At 39.9% G+C, this 19,640-nt stretch overlaps 1 protein-coding gene across 2 annotated transcripts in view; it reads right to left on the bottom strand.

The window, feature by feature from the left end:
* The window catches only part of SOBP (sine oculis binding protein homolog), a 157,699-nt gene that overhangs the window by 106,071 nt on the left and 31,988 nt on the right, over positions 1–19,640 (bottom strand). For both annotated transcript variants that reach the window (XM_032484632.1, XM_032484633.1), the window contains exon 4: positions 11,812–11,963. In XM_032484632.1, the coding sequence (XP_032340523.1) occupies positions 11,812–11,963 (152 nt within the window). The remainder of the gene's footprint in view (positions 1–11,811; positions 11,964–19,640) is intronic.

The following is a 19,640-nucleotide window of genomic DNA, read 5'->3' as shown; positions in this document are numbered from 1 at the left end:
AAATCAGCCTCTTTTGGAAATGACTGTCACTATATGTAGTTTTCAGAAGTTACTGGAACTGGAAAGGAGGCTGTTGACTCCAGCTGAACTGTACGGTGGTTTCCATTCACGGTCCTGAGGCAGGTGCAGGTTTGGTTAAGCTTGATAAGGGTCATCTCTCTCTGCACCATGAAGAGTGATGGAGACCCCTTTCATTTAGAATAGGCATGTCCACGTCACCCAGTTAAGACCCAGGAAGATTAAATCCCAGTTACGTACCTGGCTTTTTATTTATCACTACATTTCTATGGTCCTATCACCCTGATCCTAGGTGCTAAATGAAATGCTAGGCAGAAACCAAGACGACAGAGAAAGGGAGGAGAATTCCTCCCTCCTGCCACACCATGTACCATGGGAACCACCCTCCGCAATCGTGCCAGCAGACGTGCTGCTCTGTTTCCATTTTATCACAGTTGTCTAGTCTGGGGACCTGCGTGTCAATAAGCATTCCTCTTTGCTGGAATTTATCATCGCCCAAACTTCCTGTCTGCCCTGGCATTAATGTTAACATAGCTCTATAATTTCTCCCTATAGCAAAGCCACATCTCTTTCCACCCTCAGTGGGGTAGGGGGTAGAGGGGAAATCTTTCCATCTTAAAGTAGCTTACCCATTTATTTTCAACCATCCAACCACATTTGTCATGACACTATTTTTTTCTCTCAAATCAGTGTATTTTCACCCAATCTTTTCCCTATGGTCACTGTTGCTTTTCTGATACATCTGATAACTAAAACACTTAGGTTCTTATCATTATCATTATTTTTCTTTTTTATCTTATTTATTTTAAAAATTTTACTCCTCCAGGAGTTACAAGCTGTCAGTACAGTCCCTGAAATGAATTAGTATTAATGTGCTGACAATAGTTATGAAGTTGAGTGAAGAGTCAAGGACGGCAGAAGCCAAGAGGCAAGCAACGAATCTCCAAGGGTCGGCAGAAGGAAGGAAGGAAGAAAGGAAGGAAGGAAGGCAGGCAGGCAGGCAGGCATAAACAAGTGGATAAATGGGATTCTTTTTCCAGGGAATATTCATTTGTTCAATGGTTTTTTTTTTTTTTTTTTTTTTTTTTTTTTTTTTTGCTTGGAGGGAAAGTTCCATTCCTTCGAAAAGAACTTGAAATGAACAAAGAAGTAGCAAGTCAGGGCCAGGATTGGAAATCACGCTGTGGCGTCCTCAGCCCTTCCCCATTCCTCCTACTTAACACCTCTCCAACTCTCAGATTTCTGTTCAAGCGCTACTTCCTCAGGGATGTTTCCAGATCTCCTGACTAGTCGGATCTCCCTAAGAGAGGCTCTCACAGCACTGTGCCCAGACCATCATAGCACTTGCCACAGTGGTGATTTCACATCTGTGTTATTATTAAAATAAATGTCCATCCCCCACTGAATTGTAAGCTTCATGAGGGCAGGAACCTAGGTTGTTTTGGGTTTTTTGGGGGGGCCACTGTATCTCCAGTGTCTGGAACATAGTAGCTGTTCAACAAATATTCATTGAATAAATAAATTGATTAAAAGATTAATTAACAACTGCAGCCTCCAAGGTCTCTGCTCTTTTGGTCACCTGAACTCGATATATTCAGCCTTAGACTAAATTAAAATTTGTTTGAACATTCTCCTTTCCCTTCTGTTTTCAGCCACAGAGAAAGTAGCTTAAATGTGTAGGCGAGCAGACTAACTCTTAATGGGTAACAGCAGCCTCATCCCATCACCCATCCAGTCTCAGGCATCTGCCACCCCACATCAAATATGGTACTTGGCCAACATCTCTCAGGCCACTGATACTGATCAAACTACATACTGGGCTCTCTGCTATTTTAACTGCACCCTTGTTCCTCTTCATAAATGAGTATATCTGACAGCTAACTATAATCCCTTTGTCTTAGTTCTGTGCAATCTCATGTTCTATAGAGTCCAAAAAGAATAGAAAGAGTCAGCACTTTGGTCCTGGCACTAAAACCAACATTCTAATTACAGGGTTTGTCAAAGCAGCTGGTCCTGGGTAGAAGAGGTAGTTCATCTAAGGGCCCTATGATGAATGTTAACCACGTTTTTATTTTTCAGTCCATACATGGGTTTCAGATTCCTTCTACATGACAAAAATCGATGGGCTTGACACATTCATTGTGTGAAGAATCCCACCTCATGGGATCACCTCTCCTTCTCTCCTGTGGACATTTGCTAGCATCTACCATCAGCCATCACTCTGACTCCTTCCCTCTTTAAACAGTTTCCAGATTTTCATTCTGGTAGCTACCCTTCCCCATGCAGCTTCCCATAGGCTTTAAAGGAAAATGAGCCCAACTCCAATGTCAGAAGGAAGCCCTGATCAGCTCAAGATAATCAGAACATCCATTTGCCCTGGTCATAGTCCCCAGTTCAGGCACAAGCATGTGACCTTAGCAAAGACAATGAGTGTGAATTTCAAGACTCTTGCTTGAAATGCTAGGACATAGGCACTCTGTCTTCTGCTGGATGTGAACAAAGAAGCATATAGCCCTGACTGCCACTAGCAGCCATCCCATGGCCTCTGGAGAGCTTGCCTTGGAATTATGGCCAACAGTCTATACAGAAGAATATATAGACATATGAAGGGATGAGACCATGATAAGACCGCTGCACTGCAGGATCAACATGCCCTGAAGCACACTCAAACTTAGGACTCTACAGTTCCATCAGATAAAAGACACCTTTTATTGCTTAAACCAGTTTGATTTGGGTCTTCTCTTACTTGCATTAAAAATCCTGATACACCCTGAGAGTATGCAATCACCAAATTGGGTCTACTCTTGGAATAAAACAGACTTTAGAATAATCTGATCCCAAAGATGGTCCCTTCAATGTAACCATCTCCTTTTCATCATGCTGCTTCTAGAGGTCGAGCCTGAGAAGCCTGTGGATTGTACAGGTCTCCCAGGACAAGAATTTGGTTCTACAGAGTTTGAGCTCACCTTCTGAAGCACACCCTATCTACCCTATAGAAAGAAAACTGCTGTGTCAGAACATTTAACCAACAACGTCCATCCTTGGTTCATTTCTTCCCACAGCCAAAAGAAAGAAAGAAAAAAAAAGAAAAGAAAAAGAAAACTAAATTTGTTCAATACACTTTTGCTACTGGGAAATGTTTCATAACTATGAATGAATAATTCAGTGAAAATGATATTTTTAGTTTTCTATTGCCAGACACACCCAACTTTGATGGGAATGCTGTTGCCTTTCTTACTCTCCAAATCCCCTTTGCATCCAGGATCTTAAATGTATTACTTCCTTGACAGAGATCCAATCAAGAAGAAAAATCAGATCATGTCATGCACCCTGCTCAACACCTTCCAGTAGCTGCCATCACACTTAGAATAAAATCCAAACTATTACCTCTCCAGCCTACATGATCTGGTCCCAACCACCATGATCATTCAGACACTCTGACCTTCTTGCTGTTGCTCAAACATGTTCCTGTCTTAGGACCTCTGCCTTTCAGTTGTTCCCCCTCCTCTCTAGAGCCCTCTGCTGCCAGTTCTTCACATATCTAGCTCCATCACTTCATTTTCTCCCTCCCCACATATCACCGCCACAAAGATAACGTCTGTGACCATCAGATATAAAACAGAATTCTATCACTATCCACCCACTCACCCTGCTTTTTTTTTTATAGCATTTTTCACTGCCTAAAATTGTGTTAGATATATACATATTTTGACTTGCATGTTATCTATCTCCCTTAGAGAATAGATTGTAAGTCCCTTTAAGGCAGGGAGTTTCATCTTATTCAATGATGTAGCCACCAAACCTAAAACAGTACCTAGCACATTATAGGAGCTCAATATAATTTTTTATTTTCTTTTCTAAGAATGAATGGATGAATAAATAACAAGGGGTTTTTCCTTAAGCTTGGCTAAAAACAAGCAAAAGAGCAGCCCAGAGGCACTTGTCTCCCGTTGGGCAAATTCCCCTTGTCTTTGACTATTTGCTTAACTTTATCTCACCTACACCTGGGTCTCTGTATCTCTAAACTCTTGGACACCAACAACTTAACTGCCTCCACTTACGAAACATACAATCCTACCAATGAGCACAAAAAGTGTCAGGGCCTTCAGAGATTCTTCTCATATTAGCTCCATACAGAAATCACCACTTTTTCATGGAATGTTTGGCAAAGGCCTGTGATGTAAACAAGCAGTCATGATACCTCAAAACTCCTGTTCCCCACTGAACCCCCCAAATACACTCACTAGGGTAGGAGCCAGCTCTCTGCTAATTAGCTAGTTAAGAAAGTGAAACATTCCATTTAAGTTAGTGTGACAAAAATTGGATGCAAAATCTTTCATTTATGTCATAAATTCTACTATCTCTGTGGGAAAAAATAATCCTTTCAAAGTCAAGGCAGTCACTCTTCCACAATCAAAAGTGGGAAAAAAACACACTTCAACATATTTATTAAGGAATTTTTCTATATGCCTCTAAAGCTCTCTCATAAATCAGTATATTTCCAAAGCACATTTGGAAGTAAAACAATATGTATCTACTAACTGTATTTTCCTCTATTAGAAGTTGAATTAAGCAGAAAATACATTAATATCTGAATTTATTATAGGAGAGGTTAACCCTTAACCATAGCAAACTAATGAGGAATATTTTACCATGGAAGGATTAACTGGGCTCTCCAACACAATGCAATTTGACATTTTGGGAATTAAGAATGAATTATATTTACTTATTTACTTTTCATCATGGGGATGCCTTACAAAGACACCACATGTTAAATTAAATATAACTCTTGAGTTTAATCTCACTGCCTTAAAGAAATGTTGTTTTCAATAATATTCCAAAGCTTTTAAAAATAGTTCTCGCAGAAGTAACACTACTACACTTAGGTTATCTTCAGGCCAAATTCAGCTCAAACATTCAGAAAATATCAATATAGCAGTAGTGAGCCCTGGAGCCTGGACCTGACCAAACCTCTGTTAGCAATGAGAAAACAACACAAATTCTGGGAGGTTGGGATTACTGGACACTGCCTGCCATCTCCAGCCATTGATTATCTCTAGCTTTGTTAAAGACTACAGGAGTTTCATTTAACTAGAGTGCTCAGTAAATTGCAGCAGAGTTCAAGCATCCTTTATGGATTCATTAAACCATTGATCTGCCTTCTAGTGCTTGTAGCAGTGCCCAGCTCTGGCCCACGGCCTGTGTTTACAGATAAGGCAACAGACTGATGTTTGTAACCTCCAAAGGCAGTCTGTCAGGAGGCATTAGATTCCGCCGTGTGCATGACCACCCTCAGAATGGATTGTTACACAGGGAATTTCCCATTCTTAGGCTGAGCTGCTGGGGCAGAAATTAAGTGGCCTTCTGCGGCAAGATTTCCTTTATTCCCTCCTAATCTCTGATAATATGAACAAAGAGCAAAGTGCCCAAGGAACAAAGAATTACACATGGCCTGCCCAATTCACACTTTTGCTTATGTGTACAAAAGCTATCCAGAGGTACTGAGATGGGGGAGAAACAAAAATAACCATGAGTGTGCCAACAGTTTGCATCTCCTGCATATGGCCCTCTTGGGTGTGCTAGGCTTTATGATCAGACGTTGCAAAAGTGTAGGAGAGAAATTCTGGACTCAAACTACTACCTTAAAATATCTCAAAGCAAGCCACCTGGCCTCTCTTATGCATGCACTTATTTAGACAGTTCACATTTTTAACAAAGCATTTGAATTGACAGAACATAACTACAATCCTAGGAAAATGCACAATCATTCTCTCTTGGTTTCTCTAGACAGTGAGCTAAGCCCTCGTAGAAACTTCTCCCCTCAATTTAGTCCTTACTAGTAAGGTCTCATGACACCTTCCTTTTAAGGTCAGGCACAAAGACTAACTCTCTCTGCTGGATGTAGCTTATGATTGAAGAAGCCCATGAAAACAACCCGTTACATAATTCTTTAAAAGCTCATTCTTCAGATAAACTGAAACACTGTTAGCAGCGAGGTGAGAGAGCTGGCAATATGAGTGACTGGATCAATAAGGAGATCGCAGGTCCCAAATAACTAGATCCCTTCCTGATCATTTATTTCACCGAACTGCCCGCTACCCAAACAGACACCCGGACTGTGAACTCAAAGCACGCGCATTCATCACTCTGCCGCCGCGGTCGCCAGAACACAATATAGCTGATGCAATCTGATACGGTGGTTAATGCTAAAAAGGAGCGTGCCTTTGAGATGGATTGGATAATTACCGGCAGCTCAGATGAGAAAAACTTGATTTAAGTGTGTAGTATAGCATTAGCTATCACCAGAAGGATGGCCAGAGACTGTCTGAAAATTAACATTCAAGCATCTTTGTCAATAGCCCTGTGTATTGATCTCTGGGTGACCAAATTCAGATCTATGAAAAGTACCCCCTCTTCCTTCAGCTCATTGAAAAGAAATGTCGAATAAAGTATCGAGGCTTGAAGCTATTTGGAGTTTTAATCATTTCTTTATAGTTAATCTAAAATATCTAATATTATTCAGAAGTTGACATCCATTCTGGGTAATAGATTAAAATTATTTGTTTCCCCCACAATCTCCCCAAATGGAGCCCATTCAAAACTAGACATGGTTGCTAGTTCTTTCTTTCAGTACAAAGTCACTGGCCCCATTCTGTCTGTGTTCTGGGTCTCCCTTAGACCAGTGTTTCTCAAGTGGTGTTCAACTGTTCTGGTAAACCCAAGATCACATGCTTCTCCCCAGGCTTCTGATGGATGGCTTCCTAGGGCATTGGGTCCCACCTGGCCTGCAGAAGTGCTGCTCCAAAACTCCTTCTGCCTTTCTTCAAGAGCCTCGGCATCACTTCAGCCTGACCTACATCATACTTCACTGGCCGGAGTTCTCCTGCTCTCCCCTCATGCTGAATGTGTTTCAAAGGACTAACACATTCCCTCCCCTCTGCTAGTGCTTTTTTCATAGGTTCTCCGCTGCAGCAGCTCATCAATATTCCATCCCATATTTCAAAATACCAGAGAGCAAGAAAACAGGTGGTTTTGTTGTCCTTTCCCCAGAGCTTCCCGATGACACCCCTGTTTGCGGTGACCAAAAGGGAACTAACTCAGCCACTGGCCTGCAGATCAAAGCCCTGGGAGATGGAGGCCACTCTACGGGTGGGCAGTGGGCAGGCTGGCAGTGCAGTTTCAAGCTGCTGCAGAACCAAAGCAATCCTGCAGGCCAGGGTGCAGGGAGACAGACCCAAAAGGTCCATTGGTGCCCCATAAAAACACAGCGAATCCACAGGAAGAACTCAGGTGTTCCCTAAGTGTTCTTGTCAGTCAGGAATATTTGCAAACAGCTGGCAAAATCAAGTCTGTGGCCTGAGCTTCAGGCAATCAGCAGACATTAACTACAAGCAATTTCTTAATGTCCTTCCCCAAACCTTCATGAATGATAGCCATTTCACAAATTAAATCTTGCAGGTGTTTAAAGGAACAAGGTAGACAGGTTATCAAGGCCACTGTAACACATTTCTGCTGCACTACTAGGTTCTATAGCGAAGTCTGAAACTGAGAATCTTTCCCAGTATATATTCAAGTTTAATAAAAAGACGAATAGTCTAAATAAAACGTAACTCCAAATAACACGATGATACATGCTATGTATCCAGGGATATAGTTTGAAAGTAAAGGAAATGCTTATTATGCAACATTCCCCTCATTGAATATTTGTTATTATTATCATGATTGTTAGGATTTCTTAATGATATCACCTGCAAATGTTGTTTCTGTCTATATAACATTTTAATGTTTAATTCATCCTTATCTGTTATCCACACAGGTTTCTTCCCACTATGGTCTGTGGAGGAACAGCAACACTGTGATATTGAAGAAGTATTTCAATCTATTCTTGTCTCAAGATATGGAAAAACAAGAACAAGGAAGCAAAACTTTGGTGCTCTTAGGAATGTGTGTCTGTTACTAAAGTATCAATGCCACTAATCCACAAAGAACGCCATAAATTTGAGATCTAAGCAAGGAAAGAAAACAATCATCCTTTACATTGTCTGTTTTGGCCATTTGTCATAAATTTTTATTTCTTTCTTGATTTGTGGCCATCAGTTTAGACAACAGGATATTTCCCTTGCAGAAGGAAAAAGATCAAACACAGGATATTTAGAAATGACTACTATTTGTGGTCTTGTCGTTACTCTTGTTTTAGGAGGGATAACAGTTATAAAGCATCACTCCCTTAGGAAAGAATATTTTTTAAAAAGTGTCTGTTATTGTGCAGAGTAAAACAGGTATTACTTGGACTGAACACTTCAGCATCTCTTGAGAAACCGCGAAGGAGTCTCTGCAACCTTCCGACTCCTAGGCACATCGCTAGGCTAGAAATGTTCTTAAGTTCTTCTCTACTTGTGGCCTCAAAAAGGGGCTGGGAAAAGAATGTGCTTTAGTTCTCTGAAAAGCCTCCAGTGCATCAAATAATGCGATTGACATCCCATTGTTCAGCCGATGCCCACAGACTACAAAAGTATTTTTCTTACCCATTGTTTCAAACACTTTTGTGTCAGCAATCGAGCCTGCTGGGGATAAGGATTCGGCGAAATATGATTATGAATTGACACTCTACACTTCTTAGAGCCAACATCCTGAAACGTGTAAGCTAGTAGTTAGGTTCCTTAAATGAATACAGCTGTGACTCCCAGTCCTAGCAGAAGCATTTTGCAGAAAGCCTACGTATTTTTGCAATCCAAACTGCTCTTCAAATTAAATTTTAAATTGGTTTAAAAATATAACCTACAGGCCATAAAGGGTTCCCTTGGCTTCAGTCCATCCCACCTTACTTCATAACACCAGGATTTGGGAGAGAAAGATGTGACATTCTTAACCTACTCCATCAAACAAACACAGAGACGCAAAGAGAAAGCAGGTTTCAGAAGCAAGTGAAATTTAAAGAGCCAGTTTTCAGTGGGCCTGCATTTTGAGAGTTGGGCTATTTTTGTCCTTGTTTGTAGCAGAAAATCAGTTCTTGCCTCTATACCCAAGCATTTGTGAAGAGTTTAGCATGGGAAACACAGGCACAGCTGTCCAATTTACATTCACAAATGCAGGTGTTGCTCAGACACAAAACAGAGGTCAGCTGAATACTTCTCCTAATTAGCTACCTTTTCTACTAGGATTTTTCTTTCTAAAGTTATGCCTGCAATTTGGGTTCAACTTAGAGACCATTTTTAGATCCCAGCATGCTATCCACCAAGAAGCGGGCTGTCATTATAAAGCATAATTTACAGCATAGTTAATTTTACATTTTTTTTAAGTCTACATTATACCTAGGGCAAAATTCTGTTCTGCACACAGTATTCACTGTTTTCCATCCACTCCTCAGTATTTATAAGTGAAGAATTTAACCAGGAAATGTTTTGGTAGGAATGGGAAGAATTCTGCCTTTTTTCTAAGATTAAGAACGTCTACAATTTTAATAATGAGGACTAAAGACTTTTTGTTAAGTGATACAAGAAGAGAAGTAGCTATTTGCTATTGTCTTCAGTGGGGAACACCCTGGGGCTTATTACAGCAGTTCTTAGAAATGGCAGGATGGAGACTGGTATCTAATACAATCCATTAGGAAACCCAAGCTCTAAATGAAATGACCACAAAATCCTATCAGTTAACAGAAATGCAGCAGCTGTACCTGTTTATGGTAATATAATAGGATATTGTTGCAGAGATAACGCTCTTAAAATTAAAAAAAAAAAAAAGAATCCAGCAAACGATGTGACTAGTTTATTTCTCTATTTGAAAAACGAGAACGTCTGGTGTGGCAGGGCTTTGGAATACATAAATAAGCATGAAGATTGTAGAGAAGACAGGTATTGTATGTACACTAATGGGCTGCTGGGATCAGCTTGCAAAGTCACTGGCTAAACTTCAAACCACTAGACTCCTAGGTTTTGCAGGATCTTCAAAGAACTACCCCAATAACTCCTTGCAGGAAGTGAAAGGTTACCTACTATAAGTATTCCAAATGCTAATTCTTATCTTAGCTCCTAGTTATTCATTTTTCAAAACTGTAAGCTATGGAAGTTTAAATTCAGTTTGACCTCAAACCTCATCATTATAAATATGTGTACATTATTTATACGGTATGTAATACTATTCTGGACTGTTTTTCCAAATGGAATCAGGTGCTTTTCTTCAGAGGCTTACTAAAGTAAGATCAATTTGTGTCCCTGGGATTATGACAAATTCATCTTGCTGGATTTTATTCACTACAGGCAGTCCATCAAGACTCAGAACCATAACTCTTCAGAATCATAGAAAGACATCCCCCACCCCTCTTCTATAGCCATTTTCTGAGATGGAATGCAAAGTATTTTGTTGTGGTAAGTAAGGCTTTGAAGATGAAAGCACTGGGTCCACTCTTGTGATTGTTACCCCAGTGCTCAGCATTCAAAACGGGAGCCCCAGGGTCTCAGAGATCATTTTAATCCTCTTATATTAAAACAAAACGTGTCTCCCATGCGTTGCCCTAACCACACTCCTCTGAAGCCTCACTGGCCCCTCCCAAGGGAAAGTGAACTTGACTGTTGACTGTCGCAAAAGAATTCCAAACAATTTCCTTACTTGCCTCCCTGCCCCAGTGAAGATTATGAGCTTAATTCTTAGAGACTGCTACTAAAATTCCACCCCGCTGAACTCTGCAGCCTAATTCTTTCGGCATTATGTTTTTTGGCAGAATGATGTGACCCAAATTGGCAAGAGACAATTTGCTGCAACAGTGCTTCTTGCAATGCAGTAAGCCCAAAATTAGCATTTCAGGATTGCAAATATCAGACTTTAAAAAAATTGGTAATTGTTTGCTTCAAGAAAGGACAAATCTTGATTTTGTATTATGGAAATGGAAATGCTTAGCAAAATGTGGATGATTTTATGAACTAAGGCAGATTCACAGATCAATGGAAAATAATCAAGAACTAGCAATGTACTTCCATAACTGGTGGCAAAATGCAATAGCAGTTCTTTAAAGATTAAAAATTTAGCTCTGTGTGTATGTGTGTGTTGACTGTAAAAACATCATACATTCCATTTCCCATCAGTGGTGGCTAATGCTATTCTAAAAGGACATTTTCAGATCTGAGATGTCTCAAAACAAAACCAAAAAAGCAAGCAAACAAACAAACAAAAAGAAACCCTAACTGTGGCTGTTCCTGTGCTCACCCACCATGCTTCTCACAACGCCTTGGCTGTGTGAGCAATGTTGGTTCATGTATTCATTATTTCACCTTTTCTCAGTATCAGTCAACTTTAACATAAGGTGTCAAGAAAGACTTGACATTTTTCTTGATTAATTAGAATTTGTGGATCAGATTTTGGAAAGAACCAGAGCAATATTCCCAGTGGGAACAAGAGTAACGCTGAGTGAACTAAAGCCCTCTGGCCATGCTGCTGTGGCGAGTTTCTCAGCCTGGATAAGAAATCTCTACCGCTGATCTCTCGTGGACTCTCGCCTAGGTACTCTACTGCTGGAGAGAAGCGGTCACTTAGGAGACCAGCTGCGACCACCGCGTCCTCATCAGATCCATTCACCCTCTCAGAATTCAGACACCAAGACAAGAGAAATTGAAGAGCAAGTTACACATTAGAAGGGGATTCCTCATTCCAGAAGGTTAAGAATGACAGAGAAAGAGAACAGACAAAACAGAAAGAATACGGGTGCAGGGTGCGCAGTGAGTTCAGCTAGAAGCTAAGAGGCGCATGCGCCCGGGGTCTGGAGAGGCCCGCATGGGCCGCCTCTGTCTACGGTGCTCTTACCTTATTTCTCTTGAAGTAGGCTCGTCGGCAGGCCGCAAAGCACTTCTCGCTGCAGAAGCTTTTCACCTCACTTCCCATACTCAGGGAATAGCGCTTGATTCCCACTTTCTGGCACCAGGCACACATTATTTGTACATTTGACACATCATCTTCTATAATAAAAGTATAAGAAAAATGTTCATATCAGAAGCAAACATCCCTTCAAACTTAGACACACCCTGAACCTACCTGAGGTCTGATCGTAATTTCCGTACCTCACCATTTTCTGACCTAGTAAAATAGCTCTTGGTGGGAAGGCTCAGGGCTTTTTTTTTTTTTTTTTTTTTTTTTTTTGGTTGGCTCCTAAGTTTCCAAAAGACATCAGGTACTTGAAAACCAGAGCATGACTGCAGAGCCATAAGGGTTCCTAGGGCTTCTTAGCCTGGTACAAATGTTTATTCTGCCTGGTTAAACCAGGTTCAGTATTAATGAAGCTTGCAAAGTGACCCATTTCTTCAAAGGATGCTGACAGCCTGCAAGATCCACATTGGTTGGGCCACCCAGTGCTAATCTACAAATGTGATGCCCTAACGTGAACCTGGACAGTCAGGAGCCAGGCCCAATCTGGACGTGTTCTCTATTACTGTTACCGGATACGGGGTGTTGTTTACTGTTGCAGTATCATGATTCCCAAATGATACGGTTAGTCAAAAAAAGGAAAGATTTGAGTGGCCATGTTCTACCGACGGAAAGGCACTAGGCTGGCTCACTCAGCAGTCTCCTATGATGCAGCCTTCCTGCTGGGTATCCTTAGGGAGGTGCAGGCCTCATTTAAATTCTCCTCCACAGGATACAGTTCGTGGACCCTGGATGCAGGAATGGTAATGGGACCTGAGGTCACACAGCTGCCCTGATCACTCTCAGCCAGACTGGTGGTCCTTGAAGCTCCTGCAGCACCTGCCACCCATGTCATGGGAGAGCTCAGAATAATGTTAGGTGGTATGCAAATATTTTCATTATTTAAATGACTATATTTCTTTTGCTTTGTAAGAGAAGAAAAATTAGACCAGCACAAGCCCATGATATCACAAATAGTACTGCTTAAAACAAAGAAAGGCTTTTAAAGGGAGTCAGTTAATAAAACATATTGAGTAAATTATAGTATAGGTGGCAGGATGCTGTAACAAAAAAAATGATGGTGATATTCAAATGACTGAAGTCTAGGAAATATTGGCCTCTTTACGGGGAACAATAGGAGACTATAAGTAAAAGTCTAAGAAATACTTCCTTGCTGCCTTCTAGGGGCTTTGGCTTTATCTTAAGTTTTCTTGATCCTCCCAATTGACCATGTGTATGTGCATGATTGATTGCCACTGTTAGCCACATCTCTTCCTCCTTTATGGATTTTTTCGGTACTAACCCAGACGCATACTCTGGACATGAATGGTAATCATAAAATCCCCAACAACCTCTGGTATAGTGTTGTCTGATTTCTGAATAAAATCCCCCAAAGACTAATTGCTAAGCAAGGCCTGGTGCATGAGTTGTTGACATATTCATGGTTCATAGAGTCTGTCATGTAATCATTCCACTTCCAGAGAAAAGATTTGGTTTGAGGCAGTGCGGTCATCAGCCTGCAAAATTAGAAGCAAACTAATTTGCAGTGCAGTGATATGGCTTTTTTCCCCCCTGAGTGTCATCACTCAGAACTATGTGTAGCATTTGATTTACCTTAATGGAATAAGTATTGTCATTTTAATGACCATTTTTATTTCACAAATTACATGTTGTGATTTATTGTTAATTATCAAATGAGACAGCGTAAAAAACGATCTTTGATGTTAATCAAACATTTTTGATAACATCTTTCTTTAAATGGAGTCATAACATGAATTCAAACGTCATACGACTGCATTTAATAATTTGTTCTGTTCAAAGAAAGATTTATTTATATCTTGTCTGACTTCTAATATGGCATCTGTCTACATACAGATATTTAACATGGCATGAAAAATTAACAAGACTCAGAGTTTTTTCAAAATTTTTAAATTAGATTAGAAATAGTATATTTTTAAAATAATCATTCATCATTATTAAACTAACTAGCACTAATAGTTTCTATTTTCCCAATTGATTAGCTGCTTTAAAATCTTAAATTCCTGAAAAAGAAGATGATACAGCAGAACTCTCACAAATGATCCGTGGACAATAAGCTTGATTCTGGTGAAATCTGAAAGGAAAAAAACATTTTTATGGGGGAAAATTATTTGGCCTCAGAGTTCAACAAGGAGATTCCATTTCCCAAGGACCCACTTTAGAACATGTATTAGGCTTCCCCTTTCGATTCCTTCCGTTAAGTAGCCTACTTTGGGGGAGAAAAAAAAGTAAGTGTTTCAGTTCTAGATCTTTAACTGTCATGGGCTGAAACTGGGGTGCCAGAGGGTAGAGAGCAAAGCTGTAAGAAGGCCGGGCAGTTGGCCTGTGCACTGGCCTGGCCTGGCCTGGCCTGGCCTGGAGGAAGGGTGCTTGGGGCAAAAAGGCCACTCACGGGTCTTCTTCCTGCTTTACTCCATCATCAGACGACTTGTCTTTTTTTAAGGGGAGGCAAGGATATTTTCTTACAATAGAGCTAACTAGTAAACAAAAAGTAGAATTTTAAAGCAGATTATTTTTATAAGTCAGTCGTACTACAAAGTAACAATATGGGAAGATGAGACAAAAGAAATTGCGCACTGTTGTTTTGCATCTGGCAGTTGCAAAACTGTTAGAATGGTGGTTAGCATCTGTCTTGTTAAATAATTCACTATTCTCATCCGTTTTTCATAAAATTCTGTTTCATAAAGGCAAACCCTTTGGAAAACTGCCATTAGATCTCTCCTCTCCTGTCACCAAACTGTTATCAATAGGTAATGCTCCATAGAAGAGTCTGAAAAAGGGATTGCTCCAAAAGTTCAAGAAAAGAGTTTTAGATATCTCAGGTATTCTAGTCTCAGAAAAGCCATTTTTATTAATACTATATTTAAGAAACAAAGAACTGTGATTACTAAAAATAATTTTGTAAGATAAGACCTAGCTCAAAATTCTGCCACCAGACATGAGACGGTGCCCCAATTTGAACAGTGTGACCGCACCCCTAGAAAAGTGAGCTTTTCTTACTTGCTTAAAGCCAAAGGGATTGGTTCATTTCAACAACCACATCTTTTGCTTTTATCTGAAACCCAGGAATTGTGTGCATGCTTTACATTAGCAAAATAGAAGGCCTCCACCCTTTAGCTTTCCAAACATCATCTATTTAAAAAAAATTTTTTTAAATCGAACTAGGGAAAACCTGATTTCTTAGGTTTAGGCTAAAGGTTTGAGCCATTAGAGACTTGCGATTACCTCAAAGAAAATTCACATCACAGATTTTTCCTTACAGCCATTATTAGCCTGTGTATTTTTCATAATAAACAATGCAAAAACAAATGCAAAATATTTACACCATTAAATCACATTCCCAAAGTGTATAGTCTGTATACCATGATAAATTTTTCATATGATTATATCATATAAATATGCATCAGTCAAAATACGCATGCTTCAATTAATCATGAAAAGTTTGTACTACCTCTTTAGGATTTAATTAACAAAATGTTTAGGGTCTTTCCAATCTAATGTTCAAAGAGCTATAGAACATTATTCTACTTTACATCCCAGAAGGAGAAATTTAGATTAACTACTTTGAGATAAAATCAAAATTGTTATTTATCATAGTGCAAAGAAGTATGAAGTCAAGTATTTCTGGAATGCCTTGCTGAGCTGTTTGAGAAATTGCCTTATCTGATGACTTAACAATAAGGATGGCCACTGGTCAATGCCATTTAGGGGCATTTTAATTGGCTATGAACATGCATATTAGCTTACCTGACTAGAGCCCAAAGAAAATCAGGAGGGCCTTAATGGACCAAGTGATTAAACTGTAGATTTACCACCTGTTTCTAACTTTCATAAGAATCCAAGACTGAGGAAAAAAATGTGAAAGTATCTGCTGGTGATGTTTCGCACCTCCCACATTTCCTAGAATATGCATGTCCAGATAATCATTTCAAGACTTGAATTGTATTTGAGACAAGTTGTAAGCAGTCAAAAGTGATTCCTGTGTGTTCTACACATCATGTAATGAAACCACAGGTAATACTCCATCAGTCTATTTATTGCAGCAGCTATTTTTAACAACAGAATAAAGACATGGCCTGGAAGGCAGGCAAGAAACTAGGATTAAAGTTTGCTTTCTTTGCAGCCCTTCTTGGAATAACCGAACTTCAAGAACTTTAAGGCAGTCTAAGTTAAAAGTCTCTACAGAGTCCTATAGAAGCTTCTGTACAATTCCCTATGTTCCAGAAGTAAACATAAGGGAGACCCAGAGAAAATTTGGACCACTGAACCAAAAGGAAAATAATTATAGTTAGCCATTATTTGGTATTTAGTAAGTGCCAGGCACAGCACAAAGTTCTTTAAATCCATCATTTAATCTTATCACAACCACCCTCCCCTAGGCAGGTACTAACATTATCCCCATTGTGCAGATGGGGAAAGTGAGGTTTAGAGGTTAATTTACTCCAAATCACACAGGCAGTACATACCAAAGCCAAGAGGAAGACGAAAGCATCTGACTCCAGAGCCCAAGCTCTTGACCACTACACCTTAAAGACCACAGCCTTTCTAAATGTGTGAGATTACACACCATCCACACAGACTTCCCTCCACACGAAGGACTAAAAGCTGTCACAGATTACTGCTCCACGACATGCTAATAGACAAAGAAAATGGAATCAAAAAGGTCAAAATGTCTTCAAGGAGACAGCTGAAGTGTTAATCAATATCTTTTGATTGATTTTGTTAAGAAAACAAGTTAAAGGCTCACAGTGCAAGCCTTTACTTCTTTATAACGATGAGACTTGGATTTGCTGCAAACATTCTGTCTGAACTCTCACCAGCAAGTGCCACTTAAACAGTAAATGATGAGACAGAACCAATAATACCTGGATCTTGGGAAACAGTCATTCTATCACAGGCAAGCAATATCTTCCCAGCTTTCTCTTTTGTAAGGAGGGGGAATCACAGCAGGACATGGATAAGATTGACTTTCCATGTGGGTGAAGTGGGGAGCTACTTACATGTGCAGATTCAAAGATGCCAATAAGAATCGCTTCAAAAATTATCCTCAGCTGCTCACTAAAATCTAATTCTACCATTAGAGAGTAATTTCCTGGGCTAAACATTTCTTATATCCCATTAACAAATTCCCTGAAACACATACACAGGGTCGACATACACAGGGTCTATAATGATTTATGCTTTAAAATGAGTGATTCTTTCTGAGAACAAGTTTTCACAGAGAACGAGGAGAAGGACTGGGGACAGGGTTCCAATGAGAAAAGTAGAGGGCAGATATGGGAGAGGCTAGGACACAAGAAGCCTCTGGTCACTACTTTGCTAAGACCTATAGGTAGAGCAAGCTGAGGGCTGCCAAGTGAAGGCAGAATGGACAGAAAAAACACTGTCCAATCATACTGGAGCACAATGTCAAATATTTTCAGAGTGCCTATAAAGCACAACAGAAGTTGAAGGAAAGGGGAGGAATGGCATCTAGCTAGGGATTGCTAGAAAAAAAAAAGCAACAGGCAGGCTGACTTATTACAGCTCAAGAAGGTGACTTTTTTTAAGCAAATGCAGTAACAGATATATACTGCTTTGTGAACCAAAGTTGCTATTATTTGAAAGACAGTGTCATGGAGTGTGGAGAGATGGAGACAGAGGACGTTGGTCAAAGTACTAATTCTGCCCCTTCTAGTTGTGTGACGTGGGCAAGTCACTCAGGGGACAGTAATGGCCACCCTAACTCTAGCCGCGGTGAAGACCATATGAGATAAAGTAGGTACATTTCCCATGTAAATGAGCCTGCCTTACAATTACTGGCAGTTAAAGCCACAGGAAAAGGGTAGGCATCAGCTCTGTGCAATCTGGAGAGGCCTGATGAGCAGGCCCAGTCTCTTAATCACATCCCCCCAGTGGCTGACATCTGTAGAACCACTACCTTTGGATACAAAGAACAACCCAGTAACTGGTTTAATTTCATTAACTCAGACTAGTTAAGAATAAAGCCATTAGATTTAATACAAGCTTCACTTACAGTTATTCTTTTAAAAAATTACTTAACTTGAATTAACAGTTGACGAGGTGTTGCCAAATATATCACTGTACTGCCAGATATTCTGTAATTAACAGATGGGGATTCTTTGTAATTATTACATCAACTATCCACACATGGGTGGATCTTTCTAAGCATCTGAGAAGTTTGCTCTTTTAAAAAGTTTCATAGTAACAACTGAAAATGTCTGCCACCTTGGTAACTGAACTATCAAAAATTGCCAAAGAATAGAGTCTGAATTAATAAAATTTTACTGCACTTATTTCTCATTAAAAGGAGAGATGCAATTAAATGATAGAGGCTCTATACAATTATGATTCTCTGTAGTACCTAAAACTATCCCTATTTTTCTTTTGGAAATAGAATTATTTGAAGTGATTTCAAGAATTTAAATAGTCCACACCCCCTCTAAATAGAGTAGTACTTAGCCCCAAAATAAAGTCTAAATTGCTACACATAAACTAAAATTTGATCCCAGAACGTAAGAAGAATGAGCACATACACAAAATGACAGAAAAATTACATAATTTAAAATTAATTTTCAATTTTCTACTGGATCTTTTCTAGCCAATCTAAAATTATTTATATATGTGTGTATGATATATCTGTACACACACACACATACATATATATCATACACACATATTTGTAAAAGACATGACTACAGAATGAACTAAACATCTACAGGCAGGTGCAGGCCCCCACACTAGGCAGGTCGTTGGTCAGGAATGCTGAGTTGAATAGGACATGGCCCTGCTCCCAAGAGGACAAACAGAAAAGTGTGTGACTCGTTATCTGACAGGGAGAATATGGTAAGAGAGGGGTTCAGAAATCTGTTAGAGCCCCGAGAGCACAGCTGTTGAGTTGAGTCTTGAAAGATTTGGAGGGAAAGTTCAAGAGAAGGAGGGAAAGGACAGAAGGACCAGTAGGAACCAGGGAGTAGCAGACACATTCAAGGATGAGGAGGAGCTCTGCAGTCACCCAGTTGACCACAACTGTATGAAGAGAAAAGCAGGAGATTAGACAGAGGCTGGTGGGGCCTGAACAAGAGTCCCTTGATTGCCGTCTTGCCCTGGGGTTGGAGGGGCTCCCAGATAATGAGAAGCTCCCAAATGCTGAGAATCAGGATCAGAGACATGCTGAGAAATGTTACTCCAGCAGGGTGGATCAGAATTCAGAAAGACTGAAATCTTGTTCCACATTTTAGAAGCTTTAGTAAGCAGCATGGGAGTAGTCTCCATGACTCATTCACCTTTGTGTGTTCAGTACCCAGCACACAGCAGTACTTAAACTATGTTGAATGAATGAATAAAAGGATGGATGGATGGATGAGAGGAAAAAAGATGAAGTTCCAAACCTATAGAGTAACAGTAGAAATGAAAAGAAAAAAAAAAGAGGGATTTAAGAATGAGACAAACAATTACCATAATGTAGGAATGTGACTCACCCAAATTTCAAAGAATTCATTTCTCTGTTTCTCTAGTCAAAGCCTACCAGGGAAAAGTCCAAAGAGTTCTTTGTGAAAATTGACTCTGTAGTCAAATTCAAAGTGAGTTTGCTTTACTTCCAGTGTCCTTTCCCCCCTTATTTTCCCAGCATTCGAACAAAGAAGGAAAATGAAAGGAGATAGCACATAAAGTCACAAAACAGTCATTCTCTC

This window comes from Camelus ferus, chromosome 8, assembly GCF_009834535.1.
Source record: "Camelus ferus isolate YT-003-E chromosome 8, BCGSAC_Cfer_1.0, whole genome shotgun sequence".
Taxonomy (NCBI): Eukaryota; Metazoa; Chordata; class Mammalia; order Artiodactyla; family Camelidae; genus Camelus; species Camelus ferus.
This window is presented reverse-complemented; position numbering and strand designations above follow the sequence as displayed.